The 26,116-nt window shown below is 34.3% G+C and overlaps 1 protein-coding gene across 1 annotated transcript in view; it reads left to right on the top strand.

Moving 5' to 3' along the window:
- The window catches only part of LOC126749381 (sortilin-related receptor-like), a 76,383-nt gene extending 60,193 nt beyond the window's left edge, over nucleotides 1-16,190 (top strand). The window contains 7 exon segments of the mRNA XM_050459049.1: nucleotides 223-440; nucleotides 505-777; nucleotides 3,767-3,986; nucleotides 4,054-4,310; nucleotides 7,929-8,384; nucleotides 13,477-13,768; nucleotides 15,853-16,190. Coding sequence (XP_050315006.1) covers nucleotides 223-440; nucleotides 505-777; nucleotides 3,767-3,986; nucleotides 4,054-4,310; nucleotides 7,929-8,384; nucleotides 13,477-13,722 — 1,670 coding nt within the window. The 3' untranslated portion in view covers nucleotides 13,723-13,768; nucleotides 15,853-16,190.
- Nucleotides 16,191-26,116: the final 9,926 nt, after the last annotated feature.

The raw sequence follows: 26,116 nt of genomic DNA, 5'->3' as shown, positions 1-26,116 counted from the left end.
TCTGTTTAACGCCACTTTTTGCGTTTTTTTTTTGCGGGAGTATTTTTTGGGTATTTGAGTCGGCATTTACTATAAGCGAATGTTATATCCAAAGTCCAATAATGGAAGTAGTCAAAGTTATCATTTCAGTTTCAGTACTCTAGTACTCACCCAATTAAATGCAATTTCTCTAATAAACGGACAACTATCTCAATAAGTTTTACTATCTATAAATTGTTGCAGGAATACCATCGCCTCCGACAAACGTGAAAGCAAAACAACAAAATCGCGCGATTCTAGTGTCTTGGAACAGACCCTTAAAACCGAACGGAATCATCACGCAATACCAAATTATTTACTCCTCTCCGGATATTTACAGGCCGATAAAACTGAGCGGCATTAATGAAACCTCCCATCTATTATCCTCGGATTTCAAACACAATCAAACTTATACATTTATGGTGAGTTTTCTTGGATATATTCGTTTAAAAATATTAATTGCATGTTTGTTTATTTCAATTTCAGGTAAAAGCTTTTAATAGCAAATACGAGAGCGAACCGTCCGCTCCGTCAGTATTAACGTTCGACAGTGAGGCCAGTATTAACGAGATTCAAAATTTACTAGTAAAAGTAACTAATACGACAGTGCGGCTACGATGGACCTACAACGGTGTACCGGACGGATTTGCGATTAACGTCACGGCTAAATCGTCTTCGTATCCTCAGTTGCCCTCTTATACCACGAAAAATCAGAATATTACTATAACTTTGGCGCCTGGAGTTGCTTATTATATTAACGTAAGTATGTAAAACTAATGATTAATATTGATTTTGTAAATTACGTCCACTGGATCAGTTTAAATCAATGACAACGTTTTGACGTTAGCTAGCGTCATCATCAGATAAAATTAACATAAAAACCTACATATAAAACATTTCATTTGAAACATTTTTATTTTTAAAACAGTTGGATTCGTACAACTTTATCATTTGGGCAAAATAAATTAAAAATATGGTCATTTGTGTCAAAAACATTTAAACAGTTGAATTTATTTTAGGATAACATTTTCACTAGGATCTTCTTTATCATTTTTATCTAAAATTTCCATAGTTTCTTCTCGTTCTTCTTGGTTGACTGCATTGCTAACAATTTCATCATCTATTGTTAATCTTCATCGGATTTATAAGATCATCCATTGAAATTACACCTTTTATATTACACACTTCCATACATTTTATCAATAACTTTTCAACGTCTAAGAATAGTTGCCATTCATCAGTGATGACATGCTTTAATTCAGCTATTGGAATTTCATGCTCTTTATCATAAAAGTTATTGATTCCAGGACCGGTCTTTGTAAAACAATTTTGGATCGTTGTCTGGCTTATATCCACATTCCAAATACTGGCCACAACGTTCCAACATATTTGAAAAGATCGATTTTGGTTGTGAAAGTATGTGATTTATTTTTGTTTTATCCAAGATGTAAATTGTAAAATGTAAATTGTTAAATTTCGATAATGATATTTACAGCTTTTTATTATACATTGAAAGAATGAATTTTAATTTATCATTGATTTGGGAATACACAGAACAATTATCGATTTAAAATAAAACTTTTTGTAATAACTATGGGTCAATACCGTTACCAAGCACAATTAATAAGATCCTAGAAAATTATATTAAATTGAGACTCTGCTTGGAAGAGAAATATGTAATTACAACGTATCAATTTGGGTTTAGAGAAAAGTTCTGATGCTATTTCTGAGATAACAGATTTTATAGTAGAGAGTTTTGAGGATGGATATAAGACGTTGGCGCTTTTCCTGGATCCGACAAGAGCATTTCATACTGTTGCACTTTAATTAAAATATTGTTTAAAACCATGGGTATTAAAGGAGGTGTATTAAGTGTTTTTAAGTGGTACTTTAACTTTGGTTTTCGTTTTAATCAAAAGTACTTTTAGCGTTTCTGTTTCCGCCATATTGGCATCAAGTAAACACATTACTCTTTCTACTTTTTCCTTGGTTAATTTACCTCCATGACACTGTTCACCCATATAAGAGAAAGAGTTTGCTGCTGCAAAAAAAAAACAAGTTTCCCTAAATTTTCACTTCTTCTTTGAATATAGCGGTGAAACTTGGCAGCGTGGTAGAATATATAGTACTCTTACTAAATGAGGCTTAAAGTCTGATAGAAAAGTTGACGATAAAATTATCCGCCGAAAAAAAAACAAAATTCCCTCAAATTTTCATTTTTTCTATCAATTGAAAGGTGAAACTTGGCAGCGTGGTAGGAGTTACGGTTCTCTTACTGGTACTATTTAAATAAGGCTTTTAAGTGTGATAGGAAAAAAGTGGTCGACAAAAAGCAGAATTTTTCGCGGAAAAAAACAAAGTTTCCCAAAATATTTACTTTTTCTTTGAATTAAGCAGGGAAACTTGGCAGCACGTTGGAAGTCATGATTTTCTAATTAATACATTTTAAATAAAGCTTTTAGGTTTGATAAAATAAGCTGACCCCAAAAAGCCAAAATTATGCGTGAAAATAAAGCCTTATTTTCATTTGGTTCTTCAGGACCCTTGAAGAATCACCTGGTTTGTATGTTACTGTCTTGTTTGATACAATCCCAACAGCAATAGATGACAATTCAAGGTTAAAAGTTCTAAAATCTAACATTCTTCCTTTTTTTTCAGGAAAGATTGACTCTTCAACCAATAAATCCATCATTTGATCTTATTGAACTTTGTCGAAAATAAGAGGAGACTAGAATCAATATTGTACGATTTGTACCATATGTCAAAATAGCGCACTTGGCGACTTTAATTGCTTCTATCAACAGATATTCCTGAATTGTGTATTACATAACTCCAATATTTTAACTCAGATCTGCAGAATGTACGTCAAAATTAACCCGTTTGCCAAAATCGCTTAAAAATCCCACTCAAAATAGTATTAATTAGCCTCTGAATTGTGGCTGGAGCGCTTCGAAGTCCAAATTGAAAAAGACCACTATCAGGAACAGTAAAAGTCATTTGTTCTTTACTATTTTGCCATCAAGTACCCTTCAAATTTTATCTAACTCTTCATTAATATTTTTTTTGTCTATAAGAAGGAACAGGGTAGTACTTTTGCTTAATTGATGGACTATTTAAAGTAATTTTATGTTAAACGGCAGAAATGAAGCCAAATTTGTCTCCAAGTTTATCAAAATAACCACGGATTTGATTAGTTCCGGATTACTAAGAATTTTAGAGGAGAAGAACCATTCTCCACGGTGCATGTCCGATACAGTAGACATATTTTTCCAAAAATGAACTCCAAGCACAATTCCATGTCTCAATTTAAAAACGACATACAAATCAAATAACTTTACAATATTTCTGATAATAATAGGTGCTGAAACCATACCCACAGGTGTCGTTTGAAGCTATCTAAATGTCGTACTTCCATTTTTTATCCAAAGATAAACATTTTAACTTTTCTGCATTTTTTCCTCTTTACAGCGATTTTATGCAATAATTTTTCTCGTATTTCAGTTTAACATTTACCTCTTTTTAAATTTTTCAAGCCACCCTGAACTGGCTTTCAAGTTACGATCATTTTCTCGGCAAAAGTCTTTGCTTTTTGTCGCAATATTGGACCTGCTCCGGGCAAATTCTGCTTTGAGGCTTGACTAGAACTTTTTTTGAAAATTAGAGATAGAGAGGCTGAAATATATGAAAATTGATACCTTCGAGTATATCGAGGTTATACTCTATTTACTTTAAAATTTATTAATTACAGATCTACGCGTTCCGAAACGGCGTAGACGGTCCATATACCCGGGCGGAGGCGATCACCTTAGGTTCACCCTTACCAACGGTAAATATCACCCAAGTGATAAACACCAAAGATAGCGGAACTGTCAAACTGACTTGGGAGCGACCAGAGAAGAACGGAAAAACCAATTGGGTCTACGGCGTGTACTACGGACGTGACATGATTCGGGAATCATTTTTCCAACGTAAGTTCAGTTTTTCTAACCCAAAAAAAAAACGCGTTTTATTTATAATTTTTTATCAAAATTCAAGCTGCCAAATATCAAACCACCAACTTGAGCGCGTCAATAACGAACCTTGAGCCGTGCTCGATGTACATCTTCGCCGTGGGTTTAGTGGGTCCATACGGTATCGGTCCATTGAATCATTACTCCTTCGTTACTACTACGTCTAGTCCTAAAGCTCCGCCAACTAAACTGACAGTGAAACCCGACCAATCGGATCCGTTTAAGATGGTTATTAGCTGGGAACCCAGCTGTTATTTAGGTGGAGATAAGATGTCTTATGAAGTAAGTAGATTTTTTCATTTATTAATGTAGAATTTCAATATTTAAACGAAAAGTGGTGGAAAGTGTACAGACTTTCGTGGACAATGTATCTATTGAATAATTAAAAAAAAGTTTGGATACTGTAGTGTATAAAGAATCGTATCTCCCAAAACACCCACTTGCTCTTGAAATTAAGCACCAATTAGAAAACGCATATTCACGTTAATATAATATCATGTTCATCTCGGTCCCCAATCACATTGGAATAAAGGGAAATGGAAAAGCCGACTTACTCGCCAAAGAACAACTTAATGCGATTCCCATACTTCTTTATGCAAAAGATATTAATAACTCTCTTAATATTATTAAAAGTCTAATACAACTCGATTGGGACCTTCAAGACGAGAACAATAAACTATATACAATCAAAGACAAATTTTTCTTGGGAAATAAAATATCAAACGTCACAAGAAAAGACAGAGTAGTGATAACCAGACTTATAGAATAGGCCACACAAAAATCACCCACGAATATCTAGTAGAAAAAGTTAACCAGTCAATGTGTGAAACATGCAATCTAACTCTGTCAGTCCAGCATATACTAATTGATTGTATTAAATATAAAGCCTCTAGGCTAAAATATAACTTATCTAACAACATCAAAACCTTACTCAGCCCTAATTGTCTCCAAGAGACAAAAATATACTCAAAGATTTAAGAACAAATTAAAGAAGACACATTTTTTATTATTCAGATCATTGATATATACAAGCATTGTACATAGACATTTTATAGATGTATTCATTTGCTTATTTATATAACTATTAAAAATTCTGATAGACTTGGCAATTACGGCATCAGAGGAACTACTCAAAAATTATTAAAAAGTTACTTTTTAAATTGTAGGCAAATTGTGAAAGTAAATGCAAGGTCAAAGCATGTCTCGAATTGTCCCTTGCGGAGTTCCTCAAAAAACTGTCTTGGGTCCGCTCTTATTTGTTACATATGTAAATAGCCTATGAAAACTTGACAACGTCGGAAAAAATTATTAGTTATTGCTATACTGTAATTTTTTATACAGCGCAGATATGGCAACAACTAAAAATCTTTGCAGAAAGAGACTTCTTGATTATTTCTAAGTGGTTTTAAGGCAATAAATTATTACTTAATATTTAAAAAACTTAATATATTACTTTTATATCCTACAGTCACAATCTTCCTAAAATGGGACCGTTAGAAATAACTCAAAATATTGCTATACCCGAGACACATTGTATTAAATTTATTGTTTTTGACCAGGATCTAAAATGGGATCTTTGCGTTAAACATGTTACTGAAAAATTAAGAGAGCTAATATCAAAGTTTAAATATTGTTTTATTTGAATATAAAAGAACTTTTCGCGATTTACAATTACAACTGAATTATGTTATCTATATCTGTGTGAAGGGGACTAAACGTCATTCAATTTTTGCAAAAAATAAAATGTATCCAACAGAAATATTGTTTAAAGAAACAAAAATTTTAGATATGCGAGAATTATATGTGCAACTTCTGTTATTGCATATTAATAAAAATAAAATAAAGTTTGATCATATTAGCCATTCCCAGGGTACAAGAAATCGACTGCTAGTACCAAAAATTAAATCGTACCCGTCGATTTTTATTTCAAGTTGCCCTTTTTTGTACGTGAAGTTTGTATATACAGGATTTCTCAAAAATAAATTTCGACCATGCACTTCATTTTTTCAAATGAAAGCACCGCTTTTTATTTCATTTTCAAATTTCGCGTGGAAAATACATACACGTATGCATCGTGTCCAATACCTAAGGTCAAGACTTTTATAAAAGGTAAAAACACAAAATCTACAGCATCCCATTTTTTTTCTTTGATTTTTTCTTTCAGCCATGATTTTCTAGCCAGGTCTAAGGCTTTTCTACCTGCATGAGTCCCTGTTCTGCATCGCAAAGAAACGAAATTTGGCGTAAGGTGAAAATGCAAGCATTGTTGAATAAACCATATCTTCAGTAGATAATTCTTCCTTGAGATAAGGTTTTTCTGGTAGAGCGGAGAGATGAGAGGGATACTCTCACGAGATGTGTTCATCATCTCTCATCTCATCATCTCAGAATACTCTCACGAGATGTGTGCTAATCAAGCTTCACTCATCCGCCTCTACCAGAAAAACCTTATCTCAAGGAAGAATTACCTACTGAAGATATGGTTTATTCAACAATGCTTGCTTTTTCACCTTACACCAAATTTCGTTTCTTTGCGATGCAGAACAAGGACTCAATTTGTGATGCTGTAGATTTTGTGTTTATAAAAGTGTATGACCAGCATCTTTGGGATGATTATCGAAAAAAACACGATTCATGTAACAAATAAAAAAAAAACAAAAATTAATTTAAATGGCAAAAGAATAGGTTAATCGGGATACTCCATGACACGAAGCAGAGCAAATAAAGACCTGCCGACACGTGTTTCTGCTTTTTGGCTTCTTCAGGGCAGGGCAGCGCAGCCAGAAAACCAAAGTGAAAAGTTTTATTGACTGTACAAACTGTATTCACTCGGGTTAAGGTTGTATCACACAGGTAGCTTATGCTTCTTTATAGTGGATGCTGTATTTTTCCTCCGAAACTGCACTTAATAGAGGTGAGTACACAAATGGTTGTTTGCTCCTGTTCGTCATCCCTGATATGTTATTTTTCTCACGTTATCCTTTGCTTTTTTGGTTGCCCTGCCCTGAAGAAGCCAAAAAACAAAAACACGTGTCAACAGGTACCATCTTTACTTGTTCTTCTTCGTCTCGCGGAGTTTCTCGAGTACTCATTCTTTTGCCATTTTAGTGTCCGTGCTAGCTGTTATTCTTTGAAATTAAAGAAATGTTCAAAATGGTTGCCATTTACGGCTTGACAAGATCCAATAAGGCGATCAATAAACTCTCGTTGCACATTTTCAATCATTGCTTGCATTTCTCTGTGATTCCTTTCTTTCACGTCGTCTAGATTATTTCGCCTATTAACAATAGGCTTCTGAAAAATACCTTCGACTTGAAGTATCCCCACAAAAAAAAAGGGCCATTGGTGTTAGGTCAGGCGACCTAGCAGGCCATTCGTTCGAGTCCTCTCCTTCCTATCCACCGATTGGGAAAGGTTTCATCTTTTTACAAAAAAACCCATGGCTTAATTTTAAATGAATTTAGACATAACGTTTGGGATGCACTGTATAGCACCAAAAGGTTTCAATTTACTTCCTAGTGTTTTACAAAAAAAAGCAAATCTGCAGTTAAACTTTGGATCTAACAGACCGCGTTATTTTATATAAATTGATTTTTAAACAGAATTGAAAATGTATATGACATTTTCCAACCTACTACCAATAACTACCTTATAAATTATCTAGCTGTGACTTTAATGATAAAAGTAATTAACAATTACCCAACTGTCACAAAATTATGTAGCTTCTGTGATTAAGCCATTCATTAGCTCGAAGACATCCGTGAAAAAGAGAGAGGGGTAGAAAATCAATCAAAAAGCATGTCCTTAATTTTCAACTAGACCAGATTTAAACCTAAATTAGCAAACAGCAGAATTACTACCTTCATAGATTTTTTAAATAAAAAAAAACATTAATTTTAGATCTCAATCAGCGAGCAAACGACTAAAAAGACCTGGGTAATAAGCGTGAGCAAAAAACTGGTCCACACCGTAGCAATACAACCGGGGGCAGTCTACAACGTAACAGTACGCACACACGTGTCCCAAGCTGAAAGTACCGAACCGGTCGTTTATGCCGCACCAAATTTGACCCCTCCGTTCGAGGTGAAAGTCGTACCGGAAGTGAACGGCAGTTTCTTCGTTTATTGGAGGGAACACGAGGCGAAACTCAACTTACCGCTTACCTATGAAGTTTTAGTTAACGAGGGAACGACAATGGACGAATCGACCGCTCAGAAGTTTACCGTTGAGCATCCTCCGTTTATTTACACGAACGATTCTGCTTCCACGTACACTTTCGCTGTCCGGGTTAAGACTAAGAGAGGCTTTGCGTCCATGCTATCTGGACCATTAAGCAAGATCAGTCAGGCACAAGTGGTAAGTGAAATGTTTTAGTAAAAGGATAATTAGTATGTTGAATTACTATGATATGATTTATGTGTTAAATCAATACGTACGTTCTAAGAAAAACTCCACTATTGTACTTTCAAATTGTTATTAAAAATGGTTTAGTAAAGTCCAGTGCAACGATATATTAGAATGGTCACTTGGCAGGTGGAATGCTGGTGTTTTGACGGGTGACCATTCTAATATATCGTTGCACTGGACTTTACTAGTAGTATCAATAGCTACGTTTACAATGCAGGGATTAGATCCATGGATCAAATGATAGACTATTTTTATTTAGTACAGCCTTGTTTACAAGGATTGATTTTGAGGGTTAAATGATCAAAAGATCAGTTGAAGGGAGTTTATCAGTTTAGACGAAGAATTATAGGACATAACCTTTAAATCTTTAAAAGTGTTATTGTCTAAATATACTGTTTACACCGAAAAAAAAATTAACCTACCCTGTTTGGGACGCATCAGATTCGAGTATCAAATTTTAGTACGCTGCCATTCACACCGAAAAAATAGTCCTCATGACGTCATTTGATCCAATTATTTTGTACACGCGTTGTAAACGTAGCTATTGAGTCCAAAAGTCTTAGAAGTATAGGCACTTATTCCTGTTATGTTTTTAATTGAGATTAAAAATGACGTCAAATGCCTGGAAATCATCTTTTCTTTTCATATTTCTGCCATACTTAAAAACATATTTGAAATTATTAAATATTATGAAAAAATATCTGGAATGCCTGGAAAATAATAAAAATAACACTTAAAGCCGAGAATATATAAAAATTATGACAAAATTTTCTGAAATAAATAGTAAAATGACGTCAAATGCCTGGAAATCACTTATAAAATACGCCAATTTTATGGGATATATAAAACTTACTCCAGTGCCTGGAAAATATCTTTTTTTCGCAGATTTTTTTTCTCGTAAAAAAGTTACATCGGATCCTTGAAATAAAATGAAAAATTATTTAAAATTTTAGAATACATAGAAAATTACTCAAAATGCTTAGAGAAACAAAAAGTTATGTAAAATCATTGGAAGATTAACTTCAAAAGCAAGGAAAAAAACAAAAAATTAGTATCTGAAACTGTGGAACAAACTGGAAATTACTTTAAACGCAAAATTAAATATAAATTTCAAAGCCAATTGCCCAATAAAATAAAAACAAGCTTCCATACTAAATACGATACAAAATACTTCACAAGCATTTTAAGTAAGATGATAAGAAGATAAGATTAAGAATATCATATCATGTAGAGGAATCTGTTGGACCTTGGACTACTCTTAACAATTTAAAAAAAAAATGTTTTAGTTTCAATTTTGCGTCTTTAAGTCTTAAGCTGTTGTTTATGCCTTTTAGTACAAAATGCTCGTTTACATAGCACCGTATATAATATAAAAAATCATGTGCTTCATCCAGTTTTGCAAAAATCACACAAGTAGTCTTTTCATTCTTCGTCTTCAACCCCTGCGCATAAGAATACACTTACACCACTCTTCTCCACTTTGAAGAAAAGCAGTATAGGTATAATTCTTCATCACCACTGTCTTCATTATCAGTTGAAACAAAAACAAAATTATTTCAGGTTCAGACGAAGAACTTTATAGTTTTTTACTCAATTTAACTTTTTTTGACTCTCGTTGCTTGGTCTTCGATTTTATTTAAAGTCTATACTAAATTTTTGGATCCTTTCTTGACTTTTCCCTTTTTCAGTTTTTCTTCTTTAATTGCGTTTTTTTCTGGCGTATCAGTAGCTTTCTTCCTATCTATCTTCCTCCTTTCCTCTTATTCTCTTGCGCTCTTTGGCCTTAGGGTAATGCTGAACACTTTCTGGAGTAAGGAATGTCTTTGTCTAATTTTTATTTGATCTTGGAACGGTAGATAAAAGAAGAACAGCAAGTTAAAGTTGACTGGCCAGTATCTGAAACTTGATGTAAGATGTATGTGACAAAGGTAAAAATAATGAAAAGGGTAGTGATCAGGAGTAGCAGGATGGCTGGGTTCAATAAGTTCATTCAGTGTTTGCAAGTCTATCGGTCACGTAGAAACAAAAGAAATCATCATCAGTAAAAATCTCTTCATTAAATATTCCTGATTTTGGAAATCTGCACAAGATATTACTTACCCAGAAGTAAAGGCACGAGGATTTGCTGTCCCTAAGGCCCCGGCAACGTTGTATTTATACATCAAAAGTTTTTCCTAAGCTTCAACGGCTTGGTTGTAATAGTTCTTCAAAGGTCCGTAGACAGAGAGGTCTAAACGCTGCTAACTTGTGTGAGGTATGTGAGAAAACGTAACCATTACATCACATGCATCAGATGCCTGGTCAAGAATTGCTGCACCAAAGTGTATTTCTTGGATGTCTAGAATTAAGAGGACGCGGTCATCCTTAGAGGTTTTTTTATAGAATTCATTAAATAATCCAAACATTTCATAAACGATTTTTCGTTTGACCAAACTGATGGGTTTGCTGTGCCGATACATCCTACTGGTCCTCCAAAAGCATCGCTTCTTTAAAATGGACTCAGATAATGGAGGCAACGAATTACCGATTCTATTCAATAGACCAATAACAGTTAGGAGGGTCCCTCTTTCAGTCGAAGTAACACTGCCTATCTGCTTTACACTTTTCGGAGCAAATATTGCTCAATACAATGCTCAGCTCTGTTTCGTTCAGGTTCCAAATTTTCATCTGGAGAAATTGACCTATAGTTTTGACGCATCTTCCTTAATATTGTTGTAAAAACGTTCATCCTTAATAAAACTTGCCATTCGGCTTAAAATAGCAGTCTCTGGGGTTCAAATTGAAAGTTGTTTTTCATGTCGATTTAGAAATCTTCTCATTCATTCTTCGCCGGCGATTTAATCATCTTTCCAGTATGTTTTTATTATTAGCGTTTGCAAAGTCAAAAATCTAACGTTCCAACATCCTTCTTTGTTAAACCATCCTCCATTTTGGCGATAGTTTAAATGTAAGTTACTTGGCTTAATTCCTCTTCAACTGTCACTACTTTCTTCGCAGCATAACTAGCTGAATAGCGGTATCTAGTGTTTTCTGTATTTTTAAATTTCGGTAGTTGCCTACTAAGCTTATATTAAACATTTAAGCCGTTTCTCTGTAAGTCTTTTTTTTTTTGGGGATCATTCGAATTCACAGCCTCGAGTGCTTGTTTCAGCGAATCTTTGTCCACTAGCTTCTTTTTCACACCCTTCTAGGCATGTTCCAAATGCAGCAGAAAAATATAATATTATAATAAGCAACTAGTGCGAGATATACATGATGGCCGCACGATATGTTGCAAGATATTGATGATGGTTGGCCTCAAGCTACACCATACTTCCATCTTATTTAAAATGGCTGCCCGTGTAAAACTATGTATCCAAATTTACAAACAACAGCAAGCATTTTACTCAGCAAAAAGTCAGCTATTCAGGTATTTAATCTGAAATATGCCTAGCGTCTGCTTTCAGACAGTATTCTCGTTCAATAGTTTCACAAAAACTTTACTTTTACCACACAAAAAATAACTTTTGTTCACTAAAATTCTAAAAATCTATTTGCACCGCTATAACTTAACTAAGGAGCTGTTTAGATCAAGTTTATGGACAGGGTTCATCATCGACCCTCAAGAAGCAGCACTATCCTGCTCCGCGAACTGGTCAAAGGTACACTATGTTCCAACTGCATATCTACGCATATCTAGTGCATATCTGCACTAGTGATGCGAAGAGTCCGGATTAATCGTCCGTGCAATCCGAATATCAAATTAAAATATAAATCGTCCGGATACACGCCGCCCGTCGCCGAGCTTGGACGAGGCTCGCGAAGTGACACGATCGAAGTACAATATGCAGCAGTATTTTCTATTTCTTTCCCGTTGCTTAAATATTGCTTTATCTATCCTTATTGTAGATACTCATTTAGAAACATAAGAGAGAATACGAGAACGCCCAAATTGTTTAAGGATCGCCTGACCTTCAGAAGTTTTTTTTGTAAGCAAAGCATTTTTGCATCGTTTAAAATAGACTTGATTTATTACATACATAATTAGCTATTTTAGTTTTAACATCATGTAGAAATCCGTAAAAACGAAATGTCTAATGGGTTGCATGTTTACTTTATACTCGAAAAACAGCTATAAAAAACGTTTAGCGGACGGTCGAGCATCGAGCCCGAAACATGGCATAATTTGACGGACGGGCGAGACATTGAGCGGATGAATTAATCCGGATGAAAAAACCGAATTTTCAATTCATCCGAATCAATACTGTCCGGATATTGAATTAATCCGGATTTTTACAACACTACTAGGTACAACAGTTGGAATTTACTTGAATTGACGAATGTAATAACCAATTTGTTTCTAATGACAGGAATGTCAAACGAACCAGTAGTCATTTAGAGAAAAAAATGAAAACTCCAAGTCTCAGTCTCAAAATGTCTTTTTAATTAATCAGGTGACATGTTTCGCTAATAAAGCATCATCAGACCTTATAGCTAGATGACCTGCTAAGTACTGAAACATGTCACCTGATTAATTAAAAAGACATTTTGAGACTGAGACTTGGAGTTTTCATTTTTTTCTCTAGTTACGTAGGTCTCTCTGAGATAATGGACGAGTTCTTTCAATCAGTAGTCATTTGCTCGAGTCGAACCCACTAATTTTTTTTTTAACCAATTTTACACAACAGAGGGAGCAACTCTATTACTATAGAGTATAGACTTATTTCTTTTGAAGTAAACCAAGAAAAACCCATTAAAGGGGCGTGGGATGCAACCAATGCCTATATCTAACATGTTTTTTTTAAATAAAAATAGGGAAAGTAAAGATTGGGTGACAACAGACAAATATGCAATCTAAAAAGAAATAAAACATTATACTAAGTTTTAAAGACGCTAATTCTAGGAAAATACCTTTGCTGATCTGTTTCCAACAGTATAATCACATTGTTGTATTACAATTCATACATTCTTCAGGTGGTTTTTCTCCATTCCATTAATTTCCATAAATATTTTATTAAAAAATTGCAATAACAATAAACTGAAACCGTTTTTTTTCCCTCAGGTTGAGAGCTCTGTTAACATTCCGGCCATAATAACCGTCAGCCTATTAGTATTGGTGGCCCTGTTTGCCGTGATAACCTTCCTGGTGGTCCGCAATAGGAGGTTGCATAACAGTTTCGTGCGATTCGCCAACTCCCATTACAATTCTAGATCGGGAGCGGCCACGTTCGACGATAACAGTCTTGAGGAGGAAGAAAGTCCGCGGATCGTCGGTTTTTCCGACGACGAACCGTTGGTCGTCGCTTAGCAGTAGGAAGAGTTGATCGGTTTAGTTTCCAACGGCGTTTTATGAGGTAATTTAACAGTTTTATTTTTAGATTTCTACGGGTTTTATTACACCCATCGTAGGTTTATATAAAACCATAGTGTTAGAAAAATTATCGAGCTCTTGTATTTAACAAAAAAAAAAGAAAATGATTATGTTGATTTTTGTTCGAATGACAAGTTTGGATCGTTGATTTTATAATAAATTATTGTTTATTTTGGTGAAAATATAAAAATGGCTTATTGATGCAGGCCATATCATCTTCAGGGGGCAAGATTTCCTAGTAAACCTAGTTATCATACCCTCCATATCCACATATCCTTTTATACAGGTTGTTCCGTTGATCATGTTACAAACTTTTAGGGTAAATAGAAAATGTTAAAAAAAAGTTCATGTAAACCAGTAGGATATTTGGTAAATTTAACCTTATTTCTCTAAGACTTCAATTTGTGCCCGTTTAAGTATCAGATTATGATGCCCTTTTGCATAAAAAAGCTGCTCTCAACAAAAATCGATAAATATCTCCGTTGCGTATATTTAAGACCTACGACTTGTAATTTAATTTTTAATTAAGGTTTCATGATCCCTTGAGGCAAACAAATCGTTACTCGATAATAAAATTGATGAATTTAATGGATATTTTGTGCTAGTTTAAAATGATCCTGAACTAGCACTAAATTGGATCCCCTTTGTTCTCTTAGTGACGTCCAAACATTAAAAATTATTTTTTTTTTAATTACATAAGCTATTTAAAACCAATAATCTCGCCCATCGACGTACGAGGTCTGGCTATTAAATAACGAGACTGGTTACGAAAAAGGGTTTTATTATAAAAATTATTATACATTCGAATGCTCCCCTTCAATATACTCCCTTCCCTCGGCCACACATCTTTACATACGTTTTTTCCATTGATCGAAGCTGTGCTGGAAGTCTTCTTTGGTGAGGGCCTTTAGGAGCTCTGCCGTTTTTTGCTTTACCGCTTCCATCGACTCAAATCGGGTCCCTTTCAAAGCAGATTTTATCTTCGGAAACAAAAATGGTCGCACGGGGCCAAATCTGGCGAATACGGCGCGTGTTCGAGCACTGGAGTGCGCTTACCGGCCAAATACTGCTTCACAGATAGCGCGTTATGGGCAGGTGCGTTGTCCTGGTGCAAAATCCACGAGTTGTTTTTCCACAACTCGGGCCGTTTCTTACGAACTCGTTCTCGCAGTGTTGCCAAAACTGACAAATAGTAATTCTGGTTGACAGTCTGACCCTCTGGAACCCATTCAGTCATTACGATACCGTTAATGTCGAAAAAAACGATCAACATTGCCTTGAATTTTGATTTGGACATCCTTGCTTTTTTTATTCTGGGCGATTCAGGCGTCTTCCAATGCATCGATTGCCGCTTGGTTTCAACATCGTATTAAAAAATCCACGTTTCGTCGCAAGTAATAATGTTTTTCATCAGTCCGGGATCTTTTTCTAACCTTTCAAGGATATCTGAGCAGACCTGTTGATGCAACAGCTTTTGGTCAGGAGACAGGTTTTTTGGCACCAACTTCGCACAGACTTTTGTCATGTGTAATTCCCCGTGTAAAATTTTTCTAACCATTTCTTTATCGGCGTTTACAGCCTCGGCAATCATCCAACGATTTTGGTCACTGTTTCCGGAGTTGAAACAGTGACAGAGCGACCTGAGCGCTGGTCATCTTCAGTACTCTCTCGGCCCTCACTAAAGCGCTTACACCACTCAAAAACACGCGCACGAGAGAGAGAATTTTCCCCATAGGCCTCTTACAACAATTTATAGCACTGTCGGAGTTTTTTTCAATTTAACGAGAAATTTGAGATTGATGCGTTGCTCTTGTTTTTCGTCACGAGAAAAAAACACGTTCGTTTCAAACCGCTACTGCACGAATACTATAATAGTGACGGAAACGTGTTTTGGTGCGTGCATAGACAAGATATCTAGATACCCAACGCACTACTCGTTTTTTCCCCACCCGTCTAGGGCGCCCTCTAGGCACGCAGTCTCGTTATTTAATAGTCAGACCTCGTATTAATATCAGGAAATCGTTTTATTTATTTTTTTTTAACGCTACCCTTTTATATTTTTTCTAGGTACATATATTAAGATAAATTACCCAACTGGTTACCTCATGGACCAAATTGTTGCTTGAAGCATATAAAGTTCTAACTAGCGCCGTAGGAACAACCGCAGGAGAATATTAAAGACTTGACGAGGTCGGGTGTTACACTATAATAACCAAAACCTAAGAGTATTGTCCATAATTTAAGCAAATTTTATATGACTCAGAGTTGTTGTAGTTTTCGATTTTTATTATATCCTATTCAGCAATTATTACTATTATATACCACACAGGGTTTGCTCTTGCCAAATTGAAATAAACCAAAAAAAATACAAGCATTAAATATAAAGGGAAGTATTTAATGATGCAGTCGTAGTATTATTATGTTTGGGTTCTTTTTAATGAAGCAGAGAGGTATTATTAACTCGCTCATTATATAAATTTGGCTTCACCTTCCCGCGTTATTATTGATTAAAAAAATTGCCGGGCCTAAACAGGTTTCTTGGCAATTTTTGGCAACTATAGCAATTAAGTCATATATATTTTTCACTCAAATTGGTTCAAATATTGGGCTTCAGTTGGCCTCCATTATTACACCACCCTGTAAAATATATATGATTTAAATATGAAGCATTGTTGTCATATTTGCTATTATTATTATTATTAATTATGTTTGTACAGATATGTTAGGTGATTATTTTTAAGTCAAATTTCTGTGATATCTTTGGTTAAGTTTTAGAGTTTTTGCATAATGGGAATTTGACTGTGAATTAAGTTTAACGTGTATTACATTACTGTACCTTGACTAATAAATAATATAATTATTAAATAATATATTTCAGTGGTGCATTGATTGTTTTATTTGGCTCCTACATAAAAGTTCTCTATTTGCCTCCCTTTTGGCGCAAATATACTCGCCGGCACAAAATTCCGCCACCCTGAAATATTGGCCAAGTTTGATGTTTTATAAATTTTTTATTTTTTATCAGATTCTCACGATTTTGCCATCAGTTTTTAGATACATTTGTTGTGATTTTTTAAAATTATTTTGTAAAGTAGCATTTTTCGATTATGCTATATTATACAGGAGTAAAACAAACTGTTGTTTTCTCTCGTAATTTCAAAAGACCCTGTAGGAAAATTAAGGTGGATAATTCTGTTTACATACTGGTTCCTTGTAATCTTTGATGTATTCCAAACATTTCGATTTTTGATTCATTCCATTATCTCATTTCTGCTGCGAGATGTAAATTTTTTATTAAAACGCTGATTTTAAGCTTATTTTTAGATAATTAATATCAAGTTTTCGGTTAAAGATTATCGACGTTGGCTAAGGACGCAACTAATGTGACATAAAGTTTGACAGTGTCACTATTATAATTTGTTGTGTGTCAATATGGTATTTACTCCAGCAGACGTGGGTAGAATTGTTGCGTTAATAGAGGATGGCCGTAGCAAAAGTTATGTCGCCGTACTCTGAGATTTCCGCGGTCTACAGTTCGAGATGCCTGGAATAGATATTTACAGACGGGAATTTTTACTAGACGACAAGGCTCTGGCAGAAGGAGAATGACCACTGCAGCTGATGATCACTTTGTCACCATTAGTTCTTTAAGAGACCGAAGATCTACTGCTGTGTGTCTAAAAAATGACTTGCGAGTAAGTGTAAGTGAAAGAACGATACGTAGAAGATTAGCAGAAGCTGGAATTTATTCACGAAGGCCAGCAAGATGTCCACAATTACTTCCTCGGCATCGATAACACCGACTGAGGTTTGCAAAATCGCATTTTGAGTGGACTCTAGAACAGTGGGCAAACATACTATTCACAGAAGAATCCAGGGTTTGTTTAAGGACGCCGGATGGTCGTGAGCGGGTATAAAGAAGTAGAAATGAATGATATGCTGACTGCACCATTTCAGAACAAATCTCATATCGTGACGGTTCAGTCATGATTTGGGCGGGTATTTCTACCGAAGCACGCACCAATCTTGTATTTATTGAAAATGGAGCTGTAACCGCCCACCGTTACATTGGGGAAATCCTTCAAGAAGTTCTTGTCCCATTTGCTCCATTCATTGGGAACCAATTTACATTAATGCATGATAGTGCTAGACCTCACGTTGCACATGTAGTGAGCGAATATCTGGATGAAGTTGGACTCCCAAGATTGGAATGGCCCGCATGTGGCCCGGATCTCAATCCAATAGAACATCTTTGGGATCAACTTAAAAGGGCCATTCGTCGTCGTCCTGTACAACCACAAACCTTGCAAGACTTACGACTATAGCCCATTTCTTAATCCGTAGGAGCACACGAAAGGGTCGATAGCCATAAAACGGTCGTAAACCATTGGCGTCCCACTTTTCAAGTACGTTAAGACCTGAATGTTTTCATTTGTTGGGTTTATTAATAGTGCAAGAAATAGGCCAATTTTAGCCATAAATTCTTTGAATTACTTAAGTACCTAATGAACAAGTTCTTTTTAACCCTTATAAGTAGATATTGTCTAGGTAGGTAAATATGGAGGTATAAGTATTATAGGTACCTAAATTGTGCAATCTTAAATGCAAACAGTTAGTTATATTTTATGGTATATAATGTAGATATATCCTAAAAACTTAATTTATTTTTCAGTATTGTTGCGCATTTGTTGTAAGAATGTCAAAGTTTAGCCCCGTAGTGTGTAAAGGTGTTTTAGATTTTAAGGCAAAAACTATAGTACTAAACGTACAAGATGCACTTGTGCATCAAATGCTTCTAAGTACTGTTAGAAATCTAGTTTCTACATGTGCCAATATGACAGGCATAAGTAAAGCAACAATTTACAGACTTCTTAGTGACAGAAAAAGTGAAAACCGTGAGAACTTGCCTAAGAAGAGTGTAAAGAAAACTGCGCTGATCGAAGAATATGAGGCTATTCCTCAAGAAAGAATAAGGAACCTTTTTCATTCGATGCCGCGAAGACTGCAAGCTGTTATTGCTGCGAGAGGAGGAAATACACACTATTAAAATTGTTTTTTTTTAATAACTTTATGATATACCTAGTGTTTGTTTCTCCTAATAAACATACGCTTCAAATCAGCGTTTTAATAAAAAATTTGCAGCTCGCAGCAGAAATGAGATAATGGAATGAATCAAAAATCGAAATGTTTAGAATACATCAAAGATACAAGGAACAGTATGTAACAGAATTATCCACCTTAATTTTCCTACAGGGTCTTTTGAAATTACGAGAAAAAACAACAATTTGTTTTACTCCTGTATAATATAGCCTAATCGAAAAATGCTACTTTACAAAATGATTTTAAAAAATCACAACAAATGTATCTAAAAACTGATGGCAAAATCGTGAGAATCTGATAAAAAAATAAAAAATTTATAAAACATCAAACTTGGCCAATATTTCAGGGTGGCGGAATTTTGTGCCGGCGAGTGTATTATGAAAGGATATTTATTAAAAAATAAGACATTTTATGTATTGTTTTTTTTAATTTAGACATCGGTACAGAAAAGAGGGGACGGACACATAACATACACCAAAACAAAAAGAAATTAAACAAGAAAAGGCACTTTTAGATTAAACATTATTGAATCACTTATTTGAGAAGCCCCATAAGTCATCTGTTATATATAAAATATGACTACTGCATAGAAATTGCTTACATGCAAAGTGTTTACTAATAAAATAATTTTATAAAAGAAATTTGATTGATATCTAAAATATGTCTTTAAACAGTAGTGAATAAAATGAAGTAAAGAAAAGAATGAAAGGCATATATCCCATAAAGTGAAAAAATTAAGTTAGCAAAAAATCTGTAGTGGCTTATAAGTTTATTCAGACCGAAACGAATTACTAAGATAGCTTTCGGATGAATTATATATATTTAAAAACCTGTTTACTCGAGGGGTTTTTCAAATAAGTGATTCAATTACTAACGACATAACCTAGAGAAAAAATGATTTGCTCGTTGATTGGATTACAAAAAGTCACATTTACTGTCACCATAATTTCGATATGAATGACTAAATCTATTATTTCTAAATACTGAGATCGAGATGCTGTTTATTATCATTTTTTTGGCTTTAAAAATCATAATAAATGTGCCCTTTTTGTAGAATCTTTATTGCATTTAAGAAAGTCTTAAAAGAAAACTTAATATAATATTCAGATTGTACAATAGTTCAACAAATAAACAATAACATTTCATATATAATACATTCGATAAATTATATAAGTGGTAACGTAATATGAAATATCAACCTTTTTACTGTTTTAATAAGAAACATCCTTGTTTATTGAAAATAGAAAATATGATATATTCTGCTATCAAAAGCTGCTATAGGTAGCTAAGTTCTATGCTACTTTATTTTGTGTACTTAGCTAATATTTTTAAGGCCACTTTAGCCTTAAATATGTTAACCCAATTTCAAAATAATATAAATACGTTTGGACCCGAACATTTAAATATATCCGCCTTAAGTAAGGACAATAATATATATCACTATATGATTTAGTTTAGCTACGTCTAATCGAAATAAATTATTAAATTATTAGGAACAAGCTGGTATTACAATTAAAGCTACCGCATATTAATTAATATCAATTTCCTATTGATTTAGTATAATATATATTATGGTATTTTCAACATCTACATACTAAAAAAGACATTCTGGAAGGTACGAAATTTAACAAAAATAAAATAGTTTTCATAAGACTGTGTTGTGGCGCTTTTGGTATAGGAAGAAAATTTGTGTGTGATATGAGCAACATAAGATCCGATAGCGTGATAGTACATGCGCAGTTTAAAGATTAAAAAGTATAGGCGAGCAAAAAAAAAGGTAGCACATCTTTTTTAATAGTTGAGCAAAATCAAGCAAAGAATCCTCAATAAAGGTGTCTCAAAATTATCTGAAAAACCATCAGCTCAGCGTTATACAAGAATTTATGGAATAGCTCCGTTGAGCCACATGATGATGATGATGATGAAATTTTGATAACTTTAGTATTAATGTGACAAGCAGAACCGTAAGAAAGACCCCAATAGAGCCTTCTCAAAAAAAAAAAGAAATACCCTTCTGGAAATTTGCATCTAATAGCATGAAATCTGTAAGGATAGGAGCTTCTAGGGGGTAATATAAAAGCCTGGGGATGTTTTTCTCGATCTAGTACACCTCATTTAATTTCCAAGAGACCTTTTGCATTTCCAGGAGAAGTAATGCCTTGCATTGAATATTTCAGTAGGGCAATTATGCGTTCAAAACAGTCAAATATTGGTTCGCTGAGAAAAATATCTACTCGAGCGGCTGTCATCCCAATCTCCGGATTTAAACCCTATTGAACATACACAGGGTTGTGATTAATCGGCTTTTTTTTAAATCCTCGGACACGCAGATTTTATTTTTGAAATCGGACATATTTTAACACCAAATGTGAATTTAAATTTTACATTCCACATTCTTAACATTTATCTTGTCAAATGTTGGAAGTGGCTGTTACAGCGTTTCATATCAGTTATTTCAATTTTTGGATCTCTCGTTGTGATTCAATTATTTAAAAAGCTTCAATTGTATTCTTAATTTGCAATGCGTTTAACTGAACAAAAATGTTTTCTTATTACTGCCGAGAAAAAAACGATTTAAATGCCTGGAATTAAAAAAAAAGGATAAACCCAAATGCCTGCGATTAGGAAAATTTGACACAAATGCTGGAACTTCAAGTGATTTGAATATTTTAGACAGCTAAGGAAAATTATGATTCAACTCCCTGGAAAATGGCAAGAAAAATACAACTGCCTGGAATTTAAGCAAATAGAGTTCAACGGCCAAGAATTAAAAAAAAAACTCAAATGCCTGGAATTTGAAAAAAATTGACTCAATGGTCTGATAATTGAAAAATAAAAACTCAACTGCCTTGAATTTGACAAAAACGGACTCAAATGCCTGGAATTCCTGTCAGTTGAGAAAATGTCAATGACCACACAAAATGGGTACTGCAGATTTCATTAGCTTATAATAAGTAACAGTAATATAATAATTCAAACGCAGTAGCAATTATGACATTACTTACTTGTAAGAATATTAATGTTAATATATAACAATCTCATTTAATATATGTAAAGATTAGATACGCGTACTAAACCTACTGGAATTCATGGACCTAAAGATTAATTTTTCTCTTAGACACCCCAATAGGTAGCAAATCTTGTTTAAGCAGGTTTGCCAGATAGACTTTCATGTATATTCACTGAATACTATTTACTCAACTGAGACTCAGATAATCAAAATATTCATTATGCTTGGCCGTGGTGAGAAAACAAGAACACACAACAAAGTTCGAATAATCTTCAATAATAAATATCTAAACAAGTGACGTGAAAGTCAGTCTACAATGTGTAGATTTGAACGATTGAAATGATTAAAAAATGAACATCCTGGTTCGAAAATCCAAATCACTCAAGTACTGAGCACGCTTTATAACGCGACTGTAACAAAATTATTAAAGAACCAACAGTGGCACCTTTATAAAATTCAATTACTACAAAAGGTACTAGAATATGATCTAAATGGTATACACGAGTTTTGCTAGAAGTAACTTTTTTTTGAATGAACAAGTAATAGTTTTAGGTACTGAGCACCTTAAAATCCACACTGGTTTAGGGAAAATCTTTCTCAAAATTGTGATTTATGCACGGATTATCAATAACAGTAGCAATAGTAATAAAATGATACCAATCGACGTCAGTGGGCCAAACTACGTAAAAAGAAATCACTTTTCTTCACATTCAGAAAAACTGTTCAAAAGTATCTGGTTCTACAACGCTCAATAACGTAATAGTTCCTGAAAAAATCCTGTATTCCTTCCAGGCAGTTGAGAACAGGAACTTCCCGGAAGAAAAAATAATCATGTATCGCCAGTATTCAATAACTTAGCTGCCGGGGAAAACATCTTATTTCCAAAAGCAACACCTAGCATCCTTAAAATTGTTAAAATAATTGTGTTAAAATCTCTCCCAGGCAGTTAAAGCTAAACTTTTAGGCTAGGACCATACTTCTTTCAAGGAACTTTAACGGGACAGAGTTATCATGACTTTTGACTTGATTCCCACTCCTGTATCCTGACGAAAACAACCCGCCATTACGATTTCAACAGAACGGAGTGCCTGTCCACTATTGTTAAAAGATAATGTTTTTCCAAAGCAAAGACGTGGATCAATAGAGTGGCCACCTTAGGTCACCCGACCTTAATCCATTGGACTAATTTCTTAGGGGTATCAAAAATAAAGTGTACGAAGATAAGTCACATACGCTTTGTAGCGTAATTAAGAATATTTCTTCAGATACAGATGAAAATGTACAGCAAAAATTTATCGATTATCTGGAATATTGTAGAGCTGTTAATAGCGGCTACTTTCAACATTGTGAAAGAATGTGGAATGTAAGTTCTCAATTTATGTCGCAATAAAGTGTTTTAATTATTATTTAAATGTAATTGTTTCGTGAACAGTTTTTTTTCTCAAGTTCTGTTTAATAAAAAAATATTTTTTTCCGTCACTTTTTTGCGAAATTCTGTGTATTTATGTTTGATGCTAAAATATATCCGTCCAAAAATAAAATTGTTAAATCACGACCCAGTATATGATGTACCAAATAATACCAATAAATTAATAAATCAAGCCAAAGATAAAGAAAGAAATAAGTCAATGAATGCAAAAACAACTCCATTTTTTTTCCACTCGAAAGTAAGAAAATGGGAATTTTCCTTTCTCGTATCCAAATAATTTGACAACCAGAGAAACCGTTAAAAATCGTGCATATGACAAATTTTCAAGTCCAACTTTTGGTAAAAAATAATTACATTTTACGGATTTAGTATATAGGCACTTGTTGCATTTTGTATTAGTTTCTACATGCACGTGCTCAATCTAGGGTTATACTATATATTTCCATGCTGTGAGAGTGCAATCCAGCAATGCTGAAGAGCTTAAATCAAGTGATTTCTGTTTTAATATCGATTCTAGAATCCCAAAGACCTCGGTACTCAAACAAAGTATTACCCAAACATGAACAATGGGCGGAGCAATCAAAAAAAAATTTAAAACATCTTATCCCCGGGTGTCGAATAGTTGCCTTTTAAGGTTATAATTTAATTAAAAAAAATTTCATTGTGCGATGACGTCTTCAGGTTCCTTTTTGAATGCAAAAATTTAGAAAACTTTGAAAAATCCAATTTTGTGGCAATCTAGGTTTCTCAAATTTTACTTCAAGTATTAGGAGGATTGCCTTTGAATAATGTGCAGCGTACAAAATATGTAGTAATTAGCAAAAAAATAACATAAAATATAAAAAGCAATATTACAACCAAGGCAGTTTTAAAGACTTAGAAAGAAAAGAGCTTAAAAAAAAAGATTTGAGACGAAAATTGAAAAAAGTAAAGACTCGAATTTAGACTGTATTAGGATTCAAAATGAAAGTGAAGAAACAGAGGACGACTACTGCAACCCGATCTATAACAAAAAATCTGCCGATTGTGCTAAGTCACAAGAGTCACAAGCATCAACGTCTTCAAGAATGCCTTAAAAAAAAAGGATTAGTTTTATCTAATGTGGCTGAGGTATGTGACTGGGGTGGACTCTCAGATCGAAATGCGTCTCTCCTGGTAAATGCTGTACTTAAAGATTTCAATTTAGTAAGTGACGAGGACCCATCCCTAATAATCGATAGAAGTAAAATTAGAAGAGAAAAAAAAGACGTAGGGATAATTTAGCTAAAATGGAGAGGGACCAGCTAAAAGAAATTTCCGGAATTTACTTCGACGGTAAAAAGGATAAGACTCTGGTGGTTGAGAAAATCGGATCTTCGTATCACAATAAGCAAATAACCGAGGAACATGTAGTTCTTGTTGCAGAGCCAGGATCAATTTACTTAGGTCATGTGACGCCTACTTTCGGGGAGTGCCAGTAGTATCAAGACAAGTCTTTTTAATTTTCTTCAAAATCATTTGGGTGAAAATTTTAACATTTCGGTTGTAGGATGTGATGGCACAGTTGTAAATACAGGGTTTAAGAATCGTGTTATAAAACAGTTAGAAGTATGCTTAGGAAAACCAGTTCATTGATTTATATGTCTGTTGCACTGTAATGAACTTCCCCTTCGTCACTTAGTTCTAGAAATAGATGGTAAGACCAATGATCCTAGAGGATTTACTCGTCCCATAGGAAAGCAGCTAGGTAATTGTGAAAAAAATTCGGTTGTGCCATTTCGGATTATTAAACCTGACTTCAAATTGCCTCCAATAAATTTTACCGATTTAAGTCAGACCAAAAGTACTTATATGAAATGGTTTTAGCAATAGGAGAAGGTAATATTTCCTCTCAGTTGAGCGCTAAACAACCACGAAAGATGTCCCATGCACGATGGTTGACAACAGCTAATAGAATATTAAGACTGTATGTTACAATAGAAGAACCATCGACTGAATTAAATATATTAGCCGGGTTTGTTGTTAAGGTATATATGCTACAACCTGGTTCATGATAAAGCACAAACCTGCTTGTAAGTATGGACCCAAACATTTATTCCATTTAATTCAAGCTTCTCGATATTTACCGACAAAATTTAAAAACATTGTAAATAAAATTATCCAAAGAAACGCATTTTTTGCCCATTCAGAAAACATTTTAATTGCAATGCTGGGAGATGGACAGAAATCACATTAGAGAGCTGGCCTTGCGCCGAATTTTAAAATGTCGTAGTTCTAAAACTAATCACCAGCTTCGTGATTTTAAAGTGCCAAAACTGAACTTTGATGCTACCGATTATACAGAGCTTATTGATTGGCAATCAGATGAAGTTACGGAGCCTCCATTGACAAAAGGCATGTCAGAAATAAATCTTAGAGAAATGGTTGCTAATTTTCCCGATACCATAGAAATTCTAAATTTCCCATGCCACACTCAGGCAGTCGAACGACATATTAAGATGGTGACTGAAGCGTCTACATCAGTATGTGGAAATTCGGCTAGAGATTTTGCTTTATTCGAGCAAAAATTGCTTCTAGAAAAGCTATATCCCAGATGGAGACAAAAAAGATTTTACTTAGTAGGTTTTTAGACTAATGGGAGGATGGGAGGAGGTGGAATCCGCTTTGCAGCCACCTCCTCGTGGTAGATTCTGGGTTGTTTTTTTTTTAATTAATAAAATTATTATTTTTTATTAAAAAAAAAAACAAGCAAAGAGCTGCAACAAAAATTGCATTTTTTTAGATTTTTCGCGATTTTAAAATAAAAAAAGGAC

The sequence above is a fragment of the Anthonomus grandis genome, assembly GCF_022605725.1.
Source record: "Anthonomus grandis grandis chromosome 1 unlocalized genomic scaffold, icAntGran1.3 Chromosome32, whole genome shotgun sequence".
Taxonomy (NCBI): Eukaryota; Metazoa; Arthropoda; class Insecta; order Coleoptera; family Curculionidae; genus Anthonomus; species Anthonomus grandis.
The sequence above is the reverse complement of the archived record's forward strand: the minus strand, read 5'-3'. Positions and strand labels throughout refer to the sequence as shown.